The sequence below is a fragment of the Echinops telfairi genome, unplaced genomic scaffold, assembly GCF_000313985.2.
Source record: "Echinops telfairi isolate 266 unplaced genomic scaffold, ASM31398v2 ScPeMD7_10;HRSCAF=50, whole genome shotgun sequence".
Taxonomy (NCBI): domain Eukaryota; kingdom Metazoa; phylum Chordata; class Mammalia; order Afrosoricida; family Tenrecidae; genus Echinops; species Echinops telfairi.
This window is the reverse complement of record NW_022103907.1, coordinates 5,718,945-5,735,738: the sequence shown is the minus strand read 5'-3', so window position 1 is coordinate 5,735,738 and position 16,794 is coordinate 5,718,945. Positions and strand designations below refer to the sequence as shown.

Sequence of the window (16,794 nt, the reverse complement as noted above, 5' to 3'; positions counted from 1 at the left end):
GATACAGTAGAGAAGCCAAATAACATGGATTTAAGTCTACCGGTGGAAAGCAAAGATTGGGATATACAAAATAAAATTCTAGGAGACAATGCAACCAAACGCCCAATGTACTTCAAGTTTTATGACAAAGTAAAATTAATTATTGATTAAAGGTAAAGCACCTTACCTGTTAAATTGATTTGTAATTTGGTGATGTCTTTAGCAACATTGAATTGATCTTTTGCTTTCTGATACTCATAATAATATAAAAATATATATGCACATTCCAGATGGAACTGAGTAGCCAGATATCGACCTGAGTCACCTACAAACAAATTCTCTTGTTTCATCACTGCAAAAGAAAAACATGAAACATTAAAAATTATGATGAGACAGGATAGCTACCAGAGCTAAATAAATTAATTCAGCAATGCCATAGGGTACCAAATCAACACACAAAAATCAGTTGTAACTGTTGAACACAAAGTTGTTGATCCAAAATGCAATCTCCTATACAATATAAAATTTAAAATTGAATAAAATAAAATAGATTAGAACAGGGAAAAGAAAAAAAAAACTTGTGATTTTGCACCCTAGCATTGAAATAGTCAATAGGAAATTAAGAAAACAATTGAATTTTCAATTGCATCTAAAATAAAACATCTAGGAATAAATTAGCCAGGAAGGTGAAAAGCCTACACATGGAAAACTATAAAAAACTGCAAACAGAAATTAAAGACCTAAAATGGAAAAACAACCCATGTTCTTGAATTGGAAGACTTAATTACTGTAAAGATGTCAGTAGCATTTAAAGTGGCCTACAGGATCAACAAAATCCATATCAAAACTTCTTTTTTTGTGTGATCCAAGTGGGTTTTGATGAGGACAGAAGTTGTTTCAGGTTTTAGTCACTGGACACAGGCAACCTCATGGACTGCACACCCAAACATGGTGGCCTGAGGCCAGGGAGAGGCCTTGGCATAGCCGAGCAGAAAACGGACAAGCAGGCCCTATCAAACTTCTAACAGCCGGAGGTAGATCTAAAGGGTGTGGAGGCTCCCCTTATGCTCCCAGCAACTAAGCCACTGGACAACGAATACAGACAAGCACAGATTTGGCATGACAAAATTCCAGACAGCAGTTCAGATGTGGAGAGTCAGAATGAGTCCAGAAGTAGGGGAGAGGGCCCAGCACAGCAGCTGGGAGGACCCACCCACTAACATCATGCGCACCCACTCCTAGCAGCCACTTTGAGACAAGGCTGGGAAACACCCCAAATAGGGAACTGATCTGAGGAAGCTCTAGCCAATTTTTTAGGTGGCAGAAACCGGCCATGCAAGTTTACGGGATGCACGATTGGGAGGGGCAAAGGGAGACCACAGCACTATGAAAGAAAACTGTAAAACCTCACTGACGCTGGAGGTGGACGAGCACTAGGACGAGCAGGTAGTACAGGGCAAAAGGAATACTTCAAACTGACCTGGTGACAGAAATGACACAGGAGATGGAAAATTTTTGCCAAGGTGATACACAGGAGTTGATTATTCTGTGCCCTATCCATTTTGTAGAGCCCTGGTGGCTTTGCCAGGTGAACGTTGAGCTGGTTGCCACAAGTCAGTGCTTCCAGTGCATCAGTGGAGGCTGTCTACGTATCTACAGCCTCAGAAACCATGGTTGTTAGGAGTCTGAACTAGCTCAATGGCGGTGGTTGGTTTGACGGGGGCTTATGACGTGTTATTCACAGTGATTTTTCATAATAAGAAATATTTCCAGAGAGAAAGTAAATGCATCACGACTTCCAGGTGTTCTACCCTCAGAAGAGTGTGGGGCTGAGTTTGCATAACTTCTGGATTATGTAGTTGATGAAGCTCAGTTTCTCGGAGCTCGGTCATGGTCACCCATGGATTAACAGCTGTTTGGGACTAGATCCCATCTCCCATGACTCCTTGACCACTAAACTGCCTCAAAGACGTCAAGAAATCATATAAATGATGATGGGAGCCTGGGTGAAAATTATCAGAGATTCACCAGAGATAAACACAGTCCACAAGAAAATGAAATGTTGGGGTTTGTTTTCCCTTTAGAGACATCCCAATTTTTAATGTATAACAAAAGCACATAAAAAGAGAATCCCCCAAAAAAGATTCTCTAAGGCAGTGGTTCTCAACCTTCCTCATGCTGCGACCCTTTCATACAGTCCCCCATGTTGTGGTGCCCCCCTCCAACCATAAAATCATTTTCCTTGCTACTTCATCACTGTCATTTTGCTACTGTTATGAATCGGGTGACCCCTGTGAAAGGGTCGTCCGACCCCCCAAAGGGGTCACGACCCACAGGTTGAGAACCACTGCTCTAAGGCTTCAGGAAAATACATAGGATGTTACATTTATGGATTCTATACACCTTGTTTCTTGACCCAGATCCTAATAGAAGGCCCCAGCTGCCAGCTTATGAAGCAACAGGACAGAAGAATTCTCTATTACTCTAAGACCCCTGGGTTACGGCCAAATAACTATTACACCATACTTTCAGAGATGGGCAAGTAAAACTGTCCCCTCAGCCATTTCTGTGGCTGCATCTCTTTATGGAAGCACTCAGCCACATCTTCCTGTGGAGCAATTGGCAGACTCGAACTGCCAACCTTCTGGTAAGCACGTGAGAATTTAACCACTGTGCCATCAGCGCAGTAAGAAAAGTAAGGCAAAGCACCAAGCAGTATATATTCTATTACACTTTGTACACGAAAGAGAAGGGAGCATACAAAAAGAAACACTGAAAGAATAAATAAGAAGACAATAAAACAAAAATAACAAAAGGAAAAAGAGTAGATTTTAGAAGAGGAACAAGAATGTGCACAGGAAACTTCTCTGAACAGACTTTGTTATATAAGTATAGTTTTAACTTATGAATCATTAATGGTCTTCTTTTAAGTTAAAAAAAAAAAAAGTACATCAGAAAGGATGGCGGGGAGGCAGGGGGCAGGCATTCCAGAAAATTGAAAACAAATGGAAAAGAATAATCCTAACTAATAACAAATTGGCAGCAGGGGAAAGAATTATTTCAAGTGTCTTGTAACATTTTGACTTAGAGCACAGTGTACATCATAATGCCCTAGATCCAAGGACAACCAGAGCTGCAAGGGAGTCTTCAACTCATTCTGTGGCCTTACTGCTAGTGGAAACATTGGTATTGCTTTGAATAAAGCAAATAAGTACATACGCTATTCATGGGGGAAAGATTTTCAATTTAAGAAAACCAACAGTTCAAATATGAAATCAAAGATATATCTTCAAAAATTTTAATTTTAATTGGCATTGTGGATCAATGTCAGAAATTAGACCAAGAAGCCTACAATTGTTAGGGTTTGGCCTAACAATTCAGCTAACAGGAGGCCTGGTAAGACTGTTAAAAGTTGGGCTGCTAATCACATGGTCAGTGGTTCAAATCCACCAGCCACTCCACGGGAGAAAGATGAGGCTGTCTGCTCCTGTAAGGGTTCACAGTCATGGAACCATCTATGGGGTTACTATGAGTAGGAATACACTCAGTGGCAGTGGGTTTTTGGCTCCTCAGGGTGAGATCCCAGAGCATGAGCAGGAGTTCTTACCCAGGTTGGGAACTCTGGGACAGGAAGCCAAATCAAAGACTCAGCCAGCTTGTTTGCAAAATCCTGGGAGTCTGCTGGGCCTGGGGAACAGACTAGACTACAGTGCTTACTGGGGCAGAAGCCTCAAACTGGCCAGGGACTTGGCCAGCAAGTTCAACAAGGCCAGGCCAGAGTAAAGAGGTGGTCTCATTAACTGAGGCTAAAGACAGTTTTCTTGGTTTGGAGATTGGTTACATACATAAACTCTATTATGTTAGATTGAAAACAAAAGTACTGGTGTGAACCCAGGGTTTTTAATATGGAGATAAAAAGTAGAAATATAGATGTGCACGTGTGTGTGTGTTCCAATTATCTGCCACTGGTTTGAATCTCACAGTGACCCTATAGAACAAAGTAGAACTGCTTCCTAGAGTTTCTAAATCTATATAGGACAATATAGTCTCATCTATCTTGCACAAAGAAGCTAGTGGGCTTGAACCAGCTAGCTGATCAATGCTTAACCCAATACATTACCAGGAATCCTTTATATAAATATATATATACATATATTTCCTAAGGAGCCTTGGTAGCATAGAGAATTATATATTATGCTTCTAACAAAAAGGTTAGCAGTTCAAAACTGCCAGCCACTTGGAGGGAACCAGATCACCGAGGCGAAATGTACTGATTCCAGAACCGGAGAAGGCAATCGATCATTTATAAAACATCTTCAGTCAGAAAATAAAGAAGTAGTCAAAAACATGTCAAAAGGTACAGAAGTCAATGATAAAATGGGTTCCCACTGGCCAAAACTGCGATTACTTGGGAGTCAAAGAAACGAAAGTAACAGATTACAGCCCACTGAATAAATCAGGAAAATTCAAAAGTTCATACTAATATCAGCTTATAAAAAATAAATTCAAAGTTTGGTGAGAAACAGAATTTTTATATGGTCTCGGGCCATCTCACTGCAAATGTACCAATTAATCATAGAGGAGAAATCGATAACTTTCTAGCGAAGCACGCTGCCTGGCAATATCCTAGTCAAATGGCCAAAATAAACATTACTACCAAGACAAATGGAAACCATGGGTCATATCAATTCCATAGACGGCAACAAGGATACAGTACCTTTTCTGTGACATATTCCCACCAAAATAAATAACCTCAACTTAAAACATGAAAAACAGTAAAACCAAGAATATGGGACAACCTACAAAGCCTATATTGTCCAGGTCATGAAATAACAAGAAAAACTGAAAAATTATTCCATATGAAATGAGAGAATTAAATACACCTGATTCTAGACTGGATTGTCATTTTGCTACAAAGTACAACTGGCAAATCGTGGGTGGTAGCAATCAGACTGTAATATGTAGAAATGCTCATTTCCTAGTTTCCATGGTTTTATTTTATGTGTAGAAGGAAATGTCTCTGAAGGAAACATACTTAAGTACTCTGAAGTGTTAGCTATCTGTCAGCAACTTACTCTTAAATGGTTCAGGGAAAAGAAAGCTCCCTACACTTTACTTGTTATCAACCTTTTACCGTTTGAGAGTGTTTCCTTTTTTCTTTGAAAAACCTAGATCCTAAAATTATTGGCAATTAAAGAAAGTCAATTAGACATGTATCTTGCCCCCGCTTTTTTGAGCTGTATTTTAGGTTATCAAATAGGCCTGGATGATGCGGATGAGCTCCTCTGAAAAAGAACAATTCATTAAAATCATGTTGGTGGGGGGAGAGGAGTAAAAGGGCTGATAAAATTATGAATTCACCAGGTTCAAGATTAAGGAAGGGTTACACGGTCAGGGTTGAATGCAGCCTGAGCTGCTTAAGCACAGTGCCAAACAAGCAGAGGCTTTGTACACCCTTCAATAGTGGGATCAGACACAAAGACCAAACAGACACGTAGTCTACCGTGTCGCAACAGGAAAGGACCAGCATCCACACATCTCCTCTACAAACGTCCTCCTCTTCTCTTTCCACCTCTCAAGTTTCATTTCCCACTGCTGTCCCTGCTCAATTGTCCATCCTCCTTTTCTTCTCTTCCCATCCCAGCTACTTCCCTCTCTCTCTTCCATCCTATGTCCTATAACCAGCATCTGCGAGTTCACTGGATTCTCTGAGACCAGGGGTGGGGAATGTCTGGCCCACGGGCCACAAGAGTCCCACAAAATCATCAATACCAGCTAACATCACATGCCTCACCGAGGAAAAGCCATTCCAGCCATCACATTAGCGGTGACAGTTCATTAAATGTTTGACCAGTATGGACCTCTAATGATGTTCTAATCTGTAATATGTTCTGCTGAGTGGTCCTTGACCGAAAAAAAAGGTTCCCCTCCAATATCTTAGAACTCTGCTCCCCCTAAAGAAGAGCCAGCAGGATTTACAGCTGTGCATAAAACTCAAGCACCGTTTAATAGTGAGTTTGAGTCTGAACTGTGTAGTAGTGACCAGTAAAGCCAAGGGTCAAACAAGCCTTGTCGAATGTGGCTACCACCTCACTTCTAGACTGTAAGGTCACAAAAAACTAAGGACCCACAGGTATTCCTAGCACCTATCACACTGCCTGGTACAGAGCGGATGTTCAGTCAGTATCTCTGAGTAAGCAAATATCCACATTAAAAAATGCCTCAATGGCTATCGATTGCAAGATGGAAGTCCAATGTTCCTGGTGTTAGATCTGCCTACTTGCTCAACCGCACCACCTAACCTGCCCTCCAGTTCCAGTCACTCACCTGCTGAAATTCCCCAGATGCACAAAGCTATTTCAAGCCTCCACACCTGTCTCTGCATCTATCACATGTCCTCTCCAAAGCCTCATCTAAACAAATTCTCATTCTTCAAGATTCAGTTAGAGCACCATCTAGTTGGTGAAGCCTTCTCTGACCGCTCACATGAAAACGCATCAGCTTCCCCTTCACTTCCGATTCTTCGTGCCCTTTAATTTTACCTGCAGCTTTAGCTCTTAACCCACTGACCTGACCGATACCCCAACACCTAGCGTAGTGTTGTCTAGAGCACAGCAAGCATTCAAGAATGTTTCTTGATTTTTTTTTTTAGCAAACTGAGCAAGAAAGAGAAGGCCAACAAAAAAACTGGGAATAATTCTTTTCCTTTATCAAAAACAGAAGAGAGAACCACGATAGAGTGGCAGTAGTAGTGATGTATTAGAAATACACAGAGAAGGTAATAGTGAAATATAAGGAGAGGGAAACCAGGCCAATGAGGGGCCTACCAATTAGGTGCAGCCTTCATGCATGACAAAGTAATGAAGACAGTAGCCTCAAATTACTGGAGGGCTGTTCACACGAAAGGGGAGACCCAGCATCTCTGGCCAACACAGCTTTCAGCAATCATGTCAGTGTGCTGCAGCTGCACTATTCAAACTGGTAGCCACTAGCCACACGTGGCTTTTGAGCACCTGAAATGTGGCTAGTGGGACTGAGACAACGAACTTTTCATTTTAATTTCAACAGTCACCTACAGCTACCGCTAGCCAACAGAACCAGGGAGGGAAAACTTGGTTTGGCAGACGAATGACCCACAGAGAACAGGTGACAGAGCAAAATCTGCTACGTCTCATTAACTGTCTTGACTGTGGAGATGATGTCATGGTGTATACATGCCAAAAGTCAGCACGTTGTACATTTAAATCATGAGCCTTACTATAAATTTATTATACCTTAAAAAAACCTGTTGTTAAAAGTATGCCCACCTTAATCAAATGGCCAATGTTAACATCATCAGCACTAGAACTGAAATCATGTACCAACTTACATGATGTGACGAAAGACTACAGCATCACTTCTGGAAACTTAAAATGAGGAAACATTAGTCAAACCCAGGGTCTGGGGCATTCTACAAAGTAATTGGCCTACACTGTCAAGGTCATGAGTGTCAAGGAAAAGCCTGGAGAATTACTCTAGGATATCTACTATACAACTCCCCTATCTGACCCCTTCAATTCTACAGCAGAGTGGTTGCACAGAAAAAATACATGTAAGATCTTGAGAACAGAGCCTGTTACCAAGGAAGCACTACATACGCATGAGTGTTATTAGTTACTTGAGTCCTGCTCCACTGAGCAGCTTCAAAAACGTTAATGGACAGGAATATGAGCAGGACTTGGGAGTCAGAACTTCTATGAGGAGGTACCCCGCCACTCCCCCACACCCCCAAAAATGGAAAACGCTCTGCTGGGTGGAGCTTTCATAGTACACATTTTTCCAGCTAGGAGAGTATCAAGCAACTCTGCTCTGAGTTAGTGCACCCAGTGGAGTCACAGGGGAAGGTTCTCGGTAGTCACAGTGAATTTTTTTGTAAAAGCAATCTCACTCGAACCTCGTTTTTTATGATGGCTGATTTAAGAGAACAGCGTGCAGCTGTGAAATCTTATTTTCTGTTCTGGAAAAATGCCACAGAAACTGTTACGGATGTTGAACACAGCTTACAAGGAGAGCACTAAGGGAAAAAACGCAAGTATACGAGTGGTTTTCTCATTTCAAAAAAGATGAAATGTCAGTTGATGACAAACCTCGTTCTGGACGTCCATCAATTTCCCGAACAGATGAAATGTTGGCGAAATCAGTGCACTTGTGCTCAAAGACCCACGATGGCCCACGGGAGACCTGGGGAAGTTATCTGGACTATCTTGGAGTTCAGTTCAGCAAATGTTAACAGATTTGGGAATGAGAAGGGTCACTGCAAAATTTGTCCCTCGGGTTCTGACTGACCAGGAAAAAGAGCTTCAAGTGGAAACATGCAGTGCTTTGAAAGAACAGATCTGCAGTGACCCAGACTTTTTTTCCCAAGGTCATTACTGGTGTTGAGAGACATGTGCAATTCTGACCACCAAAAAATTAAACATCAATCAAACCGTGGAAGACACCATCGTCACCTCACCCCAAAAAAGCTCATCAAGTGAAATCAAAGATCAAGATGATACTCATTTGTTTGTTTTGTTTTGAGGAAGATAGTGCATTTGGAGTTCATTCCACCAGGTCAGACTGTTAATCAAGCTTTCTATTTAGAGGTTCTGAAAAGACTGCCTAACAGTGTGCGACAAAAAAGGCCTGATTTGTGGCAGATGGGGAACTAGTTTTGACGCCACAACAATGCACCTGTTCATGAAGCCATCTCAGTGCTCCAAGTTTTGGCAAAAAAACAGCATGATGCCGCTCCTGCTCCACACACCTCACCTCACTCAGTGCAACTTCTTTTTGTTTCTGTGAATGCAGAGGGACATGAAAGGACAGTGCTTTGCAACATAGAAGAGGTGATGGAAAAAAACGGTGGAGGTGCTGTCAGCCATCCAAACAGATGAGTTTGAAAAATGTTTCCAAGAATGGAATCACAGATTTGACAAATATATTAAGTGTAATGGAAAGTAAGTACTTTGAGGGTGACAAGGTTGTTGTGTAAAAAAAATTTAAATACATAATCTTGAAAAAAAATTCTGGGGTTTTTTGGTGAGTAACCCCCTTGTATATTACTCTGGCTCTTGGGCAACTACTTTTGAGTCTTACTGCTTTGAAAAACACTTCTGCTGAACTAGAAGACCTCAAAGGCCCTTTCTAGAAAAATGATTCAGACCTGGACTAGAAGAAAGCTACAGGACTGAAAACGAGGGATAGATAGGTGACCTTTTGGGAAAGCTGATAGGAATGAAGAACAGACCAGATACAAAGAATAGAGACAAATACGATCAAAGAGTTCTGCAATTTGGATAACTATATTTTTAAGTCCAAAGAAGAGTACATTGATCCAAGAGACATTTATTTATTATTTTAATAAATTAGTAGGTTCTCAACAGAAGTAAATATTCATGACTTAGTTGATCCAAATGTCAACCAATGCATTTTAAATGACCACAGTCATTTAAAATCAAACAAAAAAATCCTTTACTTATATTGCAGAGACTGAATTTTTAAAAATCCTGCCAACATTTTGATGAACCTTCAAGGGGCAACATTTCAAATATAAGTACCTTCTCTGGACACTGAATTGTATTTCATTTATAACTAACAGCTTGGCCAACATCTGGGTCAAATCCCAGAAGGAAATGCTTTCACGGGGGAAAAAATTTGTTTTTGAAATACTGCAATTTCAGGCTATCTGCAAACCTATTTGGACATAGCCAAAATGAACTAATCTATGACTAGGTAAAATGAAAAATACCATTGATTAGGCTAGAACAGCAACATAAAAAAAATTCTGAGTCACAAAGCAAAGCCAATGGCTATCAGAGCAGAAGAGAAGGGAGAGCCCTTGGGGATGAGTCGCTCAGAGCCATCTTTTCCAGGCCGCTCAGCTAACCCTTTCTGCTTTAGAACTAACTGTAACTCTTGGACAGAATTCTCTAAAATACTCCAGTTGCAGTCTCCTAAATGACACACAGGGGGATTATTTTTCTTCTCTAAATAACTGAGGGTCATCATCAAGAACAGTAATCACTGGGGTAGGGTAAAAATATGTAGCCATAAATGCAGGTTTACATGAGATAAAGGCAAGAAAACAGACTTTCCTTATCATTATATCAAGCTTTATTTCCTTTAAAAAAAATGACACCAAAAAAAAAAAGACACCTCACGCTTTGTCGATTTACCACTTTTCCATAGAAGTCTAATGCAGCAGAGGTAATGGGGTAACATCCTATGCAGTGTAATGTAACTGCATTTTTACTGAATTACATAGAGGGACCAGTGCTGAGGCCAGCTTCTTCCACGACTAAGCATGCGACAGGAGCATGGCTTTGGAATCACACACCTAAATCAAATCTCATCGCTTTCAACAGAAGCTCATTACCAAGTACAGGTTCTTTTTTTTTTTTAAGTTAATTTGTATACAAGTATTCCTTCAATACAAGATATATATATATTGCTTTTGTTTTGTTTGAGCTCTTTTGGCAAGAGATATTGTTCCCAAAGCCCACGTACCCTGATGAGTAGCAAGGTGCCCAAGGTCCTCTCGTGGGTACGATGCTTTTCTAGGAATATGAGAGGCATCTTCAACAAAGGCATTCATTTATATGATTATGTGTGTTTAATTATCTGGTCATTTTTTCACTTGTATTTTAGGTGTTTAGATACCATATATTGCAATAAAAATAAAACAAAATATAAAACTATCTTCCTACCAGTTATCTGATGCAAAATGTACTTTTTTAATCTTAATGTTACAAATATGAACCCCTTTCTCCATAAAGTCACCAGAATATAAGGTAAATAAATGCTTATTCTGAGGGTAATTTAGCTCAAGATAGCTAAGGCTCTTTTTTTTGGGAGGGAAGGAGCAGTACATAAAGAGTACTCACATATTTTGAATTAGTCTCCTTTGATTAAAACAACAACAAAAAAAGTATCTTTCAGCAATTAGTGATAAAACCATAGTAACCTCATAGAATAAAATGCTTTAAGTAGATATAAATGAAAGTAATTGCCTTTTAAAAATATCAAAAGAATTTCTACAGGAGGAGGGAGCCGGGAGGGAAGGGGAAAATGAGGAGCTGATACCAAGGGCTCAAGTAGAAAGCAAATGTTTTGAGAATGATGATGGCAACAAATGTACAAATGTGCTTGACACAATGGATGGATGGATGGATTGTGATAACAGTTGTACAAGCCCCAATAAAATGATTAAAAAGAAGAAGAATTTCTACAATCTGATATCCTTATAACTTATGATATTCAACATTTAGGAGGGGAAAAAAGAATGAATGAATAAAAGAGAAAATAATCTCAAACAAAAAGTCATTATTTATTACCTGTCAAAGGCAAAACTGAAAAGCTAAAAGGAATCAGAATGGAAATAAATGCCCAAATCAATCAAAAGTCTGCCACGTACCTTGGTCGATACAGAGTTCGGCAAGAGCGAGCAGCTGGGGCGAGCGCTCCTCCAGCAGCTGCTGATGAACAGTCGCACATCGCAGAGTCCACCAGGGCACGCTCTAGGGACGGACAACACCACGCAAGCTGAATTAGGAGGGTATGCTGGGGGCCGGTGGGTGGATTGTTTTAACTGTAAATGAAATTAATCTGGGGGGGGGGGTGTTCACATTCATGAAATTAAATTTGTTCCTCGGGAAACTCACCCATCCTCTGATGTCTTGAGTAGTAGTAACACCCAAGACAATGTCTACATAGCCCACAGAAGGAAACAATCCCTCTACTTCTCAAAATCTGTAACTTTAGCCTACTGGGCTTTTAGCCAAAGGTGGCCATTTCTAACTGGCTGTCTCCTTGAAGGCGTCTGTTGTAGAAGCTGCCCTGCTCTGCTGTGGCACCCGTCCCCATCCCCACTATAATCCAAGGACCAAGTCTTCTAGGAGGCCTCTGGGAATGCTAAGCAGCCATGGTCTTCATGCCCAGTCATTTGTATCTCTGTGCAAACAGAGGCACTGTACTTGTGCCTTAGCTTTCCATATTACTTACCATTTATTCAACTGGTAAGAAAGTATATCTTATTCATTTCTGCATCTTCCTCGAAGCAATGCATGTTTCACAAGTTTCGTCATGAAAAAACAATTCTAGGGTTTAGATATCCCCCCAAATCGGGAAAATCTCTCTTCCTCCGACCTGTCTTTCGTGTGAAATCTTTTCCTATATCCTTCTCCCTGGCTCCTCCGAATGTTTCCACTGTTCTTAGAAGTTAGCACCACATTGATAGATAACTCTATCTACCTGGTCTATAATTTTGAAAGTAGAAACTGAATTGTACGCATTTTCTGGATTAATGCGCAAGCTTTTCATCATGGCTGCTTGTTCTCTCACTTAATCAGTGCAGTCTAATTTAAAGATGAGGGAGAGTAAAATATGTATATATGAAAACATTTGCGTGAAGGATAAGTATCTCTCCTCCATTGACCAAGAAAGTCCCTAATAAATGTTTATCTTCTTCTAGACCAGCTGTTCTCAACCTGTGGGTCGTGACCCCTTTGGGGGTTGAATCACCCTTTCACAGGGGTCACCCGATTCATAACAGTAGAAAAATTAGAGTTATGCAGTAGCAATGAAAATAATTTTATGGTTGGGGGATCACCACAACATGAGGAACTGTATTAAAGAGTCGTGGCATTAGGAAGGTTGAAAACCACTGTTCTAGCCCCTCTTTTATATGCATTGTGTATGTCTAAGGGCATGTGTGAGTGATGATAAGTATTAAATGCTTTTTAAAGGCTCCTTAGAGCTTCAAATATGATCTTACACTGAATCATAAAAATTATTATAAATATACTCACTCATCAGTTATTGACATTGAACTTCATGTGATAAGTTCCAAAGATCATGTCTTTGGAAAATTGGCATGATACAAAAAATTGGCGTTATACAAAAATTGAGGATGACTACATCAGATGACAAAATACAAAAAATTACATTACAGAACTGTCAAATGACATTAAATAATGCTAAATTAATGATCAAGATATAACTGCCCAACCCCTGAGAATCATGGTCCAGCCAAGTTTTATTCTCGATTCCCACCGAGGATTTGTTACTGCCAAACATACATCATTAGTGTACAAGATAGTCAGATATTAGGCTCTTTACTACTTTTATAAAGGTGAAATGTCAGCTCACAAGATGACCAATAAGTGAGGGGTAGGTATATATTACCTTGAGTTACATGAAGGTGTAAGAAATTAATTTTCCTTTTTTAAAAAGCAATACCTACTAATGGGAGAAGAAGTAATCAAGTACCTGAACTTAATTTCTATATTTGATTACGTACTGAAACAGTCTGGTCCTATTCTACACTGTGTAGACAACTGTTACCACAGTGATTCAACCTCAGATGAATTTTGACTCAATGACAAAATCCTCTCTAATTATGTGTGCTGTTTCCTCAATCCATGTAAGGAAAGGGACAATTACCTAACAGAAGGGAAGTGTCGGATCATTTTTAATTTAATTCCCTGAGATGTGGCCTCCCTTTCACTCTTTCCCTATCGCTGTGGCTGATGAAGTCAGCCGACACTGCAGTGCCCAAACCCTTACTGCTGTCCGCGGTGAGTCAGGCGTGGCAGCGGACTATTTCCTTTTCTAGACATGGGATTTAGAGAGAGCTGGTCAAAGGGCGTGTCCTTTTAAGAAAGCATACCACCTAAGATGCTGAGCTCTTATCAGATCTATAAAGAAACACTTGACCCTAAGTCGTGAATTTGGAGAGAAGGGCAGTAAACCCAGTCTCCCCGTCAAGACTTCTTAAGAGAAAAACTGTGGCATTCTTCAAAAGGGAAACTTGACACCTTGCTTCAGATCCTTCCTTAAGCCTGTCCCCTAATTCCAGTACTACTGAGAAGTCACCTAGGCAACTACCTCCAACAAGGTGGGGGCCCTTAGTGTATTCCACAGGTGGCCGATGAGTGTCCCAATTTGCACCATTTTATAAATAAGGACACTGGTCCTCAGAGAAATTAACTAGCATAAGGTTACACAGCTGTTATGTGGCTAAGCTGACAAACTCTGGTTTGATTTCAGAACCAAGACTCCTTTCTCAACATCATGTATTTTATTACTCATCATTATATACTCCTAGCCTATAGAGTTCACAGATGAGGGGATAAGAGAGTAGAGGAATCTTCTTCTTTAGAGTCCCACAGAATCGAGGATATCATAGTAAACGACTCAGTTTATGTCTCAAGAGGCAGGGTGTTCAAAAATTAGTTTTAAAGGTTAAAAGGTACTTGGACAAGTATGTGCTGCTTCGTTTTATCATTTTATTTTCATTTATCAAAGTATGTGCTGTGGCTTTATCATCTCATTTAGCCACGAGCCATTTTTCTAGTACCACCGTTAAAAGAACAGTTTACGTACTAAGGGTCCAAAGGAAGAAAAGCTGTACTAGAAGAATAATAGTTCAATTCCAAGATTTCGCCACAGACTGTCTACGGGGTGATGTCCAGTGCGAAATCATGATATGAAGCAGAAGACACGAGTTGTTTAGTATCTGCCAAGACGTTAAGATGGCTTGTCCCTCCAGCGCTCGTAAGTGTGACATCCACACCAACAGTTCAATTGTTCTCCTCCAGTGCGGCTGGCAAACACTGCCCCACGCACTCACTAATGACAACACGTCAACAGAAAGAAAAGACTGCCATCTGGCAGCTTCGTGCCCTGGGGATACTTTCTTTCAAGCCAAGTACGAGTCAGGCTGAAAAACCATTTAATTCAGACAAACTTGGAATAAATTTTTATTCAAGCTAAAAAAAAAAAATCAAAGAGACTCCAGTTGCTGCCAAGTAGTTCCAACTCATGGCAAAGTATGTCAGCGCAGAACTGCTCGGGACGAACTTGGAACCTCCAACCGCTGGATTTGCTGCCATGGGCCTAACCACTCGGCCCACTCAAGGAGCCCATCAAAGACAGAACCTGGTCTCTCCGAAGACATTTTGAACCTCTTCTATTAAAAACGCTTCCAGACCCCCACACGCTGCTGGTGGGACTGTAAAACTTGACAACCACTGTGGCAAACGGGATGGCGCTTCCTCAAACGTGAGAAAGAAATACTCTATGATCCTGCATAGCATCTGCTCAGGACAGAGGCGAAGGAAGCCAGGACTCAACCCGAGCAATACACGCATCACTCGTGTGTCCTGCAACACAGTTCATGACAGCAACAAGATGGCAATGGCACCGATGCCTGCCAGTGGAGGAAAGACTACATACAATGGATCACTACACACCTGGCTAAAGAACAATGATGAGCTTGCCAACGCTTCATGACCTGGATGCATTTGGAAGGTCTTACGCTGAGTGAAGTTAGTTGATCAACTAAAGGAAAATACTGCCTCTGAGCACTATTAGAAAAGGAAAAAAGGTGACTTGCATGCCGACAGAAACAGACTTGAAAACAAGGAAGGGGGAAGCAAAATAAAACACAAATGGAAAAAGAAAATGCTTCTCTAACAGATGATTCTAAACCCCTGGCTCGCATCAAAGTTGCAAATGGAGAAATTGCTCTTAACTTCTCTAAAATCAGACACCATTTAACATTAAAATGCTTATGAAAATAAACCTTAGGTGACCCAAAAGGCTACATTTAACCCATTGAAACATCATGTTTTAAAAAGTTTCACTCAACAGTTTAGTAGAATTTGTCTTAACCTATGGACTTACTACTTCTGGCAACATGAAATATACATCCCCAAGCTGCAACAGGGGGTTTCAAAAAGCTGTGGAAAAACACAATCAAAACCTAACAGAATTCTTCCATGAGTTTTATGAAGCCCCAATGTACAAATGAGGTGCCCTGGTGGTCAGTCAGGTAAGTGCTAGACGGCCAACGGCAAGGGCAACAGTTCAAACCCCAAAGAGGGTCACTAAGAGTCAGAATTCACTAGGCATCACTGGGCTTTGGTTGCACAGCCTTTGGGTCAAATCATGTAAGTTCACAGGCTAAGAATAGTTTTTACATATTTAAATAAAAGGGTGGCGGGAAATCAAAAGAAGAAAATTTCATGATACATAAAAATAGTGAGACATTCTCATTTCAGTGCCCAAAAACAAAGCTTTCCTGGGAGCCAGTTAAGTCTGACCGAAGCCATGGTATCTTCAAGTGCTCCACGGGCACGGACAAGTGGACAATTAATAAGACAGACAGAAGAAGAATGGATGCATTTGAAGTACAGTGCTGGCAAAAAAATACTGCAAGTGCCGTGGACTGCCAAGAAACCAAACAAATCTCTCTTGGAAAAAATGCAAGCCAGAATGCTCCTTAGAGGCAGGGATGGCGAGACTGTCTCACATCCTGTAGACATACTTAGTCAGGAGAGACCAGTCCCTGGAGGGCATCCTGCCTGGTGAAGTGGAGGGGCAGAGACAAAGAGGAAGGCCCTCCACAGAGTGGACTGGCACAGCGGCTGCAACAATGGGCTCAGCCAGAACAACTGAGAGGACAGTGTTCCATCCTTGTTCAAGGGTCACTATGAGTCAGACACAACTCGAGGGCACCTAACAACAACGCCCCATATCTATACAGGTACTGCCGTTCTTCTATTTCTCTAGCTCATTCTCTACTCCACCCCCAACTGGCCTCCTCGTCTCTGGTCTGCCACTTTCACTTCCAACACTTGCCTGTCACCCATGAGCTCTTCCTGAGCCCAGCCGTGATCACTGTAAACCTATGCTCACAATCCTTCAAAGACTTCCTGCTTCTGACACCAGCCTGTGCGATCACGAGGTGTCGAAGGGATCAGGTATAAGGCATCATCAGAACAAAAAATCTTA

General features: G+C 41.0%; 1 protein-coding gene across 1 annotated transcript in view; it reads right to left on the bottom strand.

Moving 5' to 3' along the window:
- Positions 1-16,794, bottom strand: part of TTC27 (tetratricopeptide repeat domain 27) — a 169,439-nt gene that overhangs the window by 139,962 nt on the left and 12,683 nt on the right. Inside the window, exons 4-5 of the mRNA XM_013006843.1 lie at positions 11,414-11,516; positions 167-331 (exon numbers count right to left, since the gene is read on the bottom strand). Of these exons, the coding sequence (XP_012862297.1) occupies positions 167-331; positions 11,414-11,516 (268 nt within the window). The remainder of the gene's footprint in view (positions 1-166; positions 332-11,413; positions 11,517-16,794) is intronic.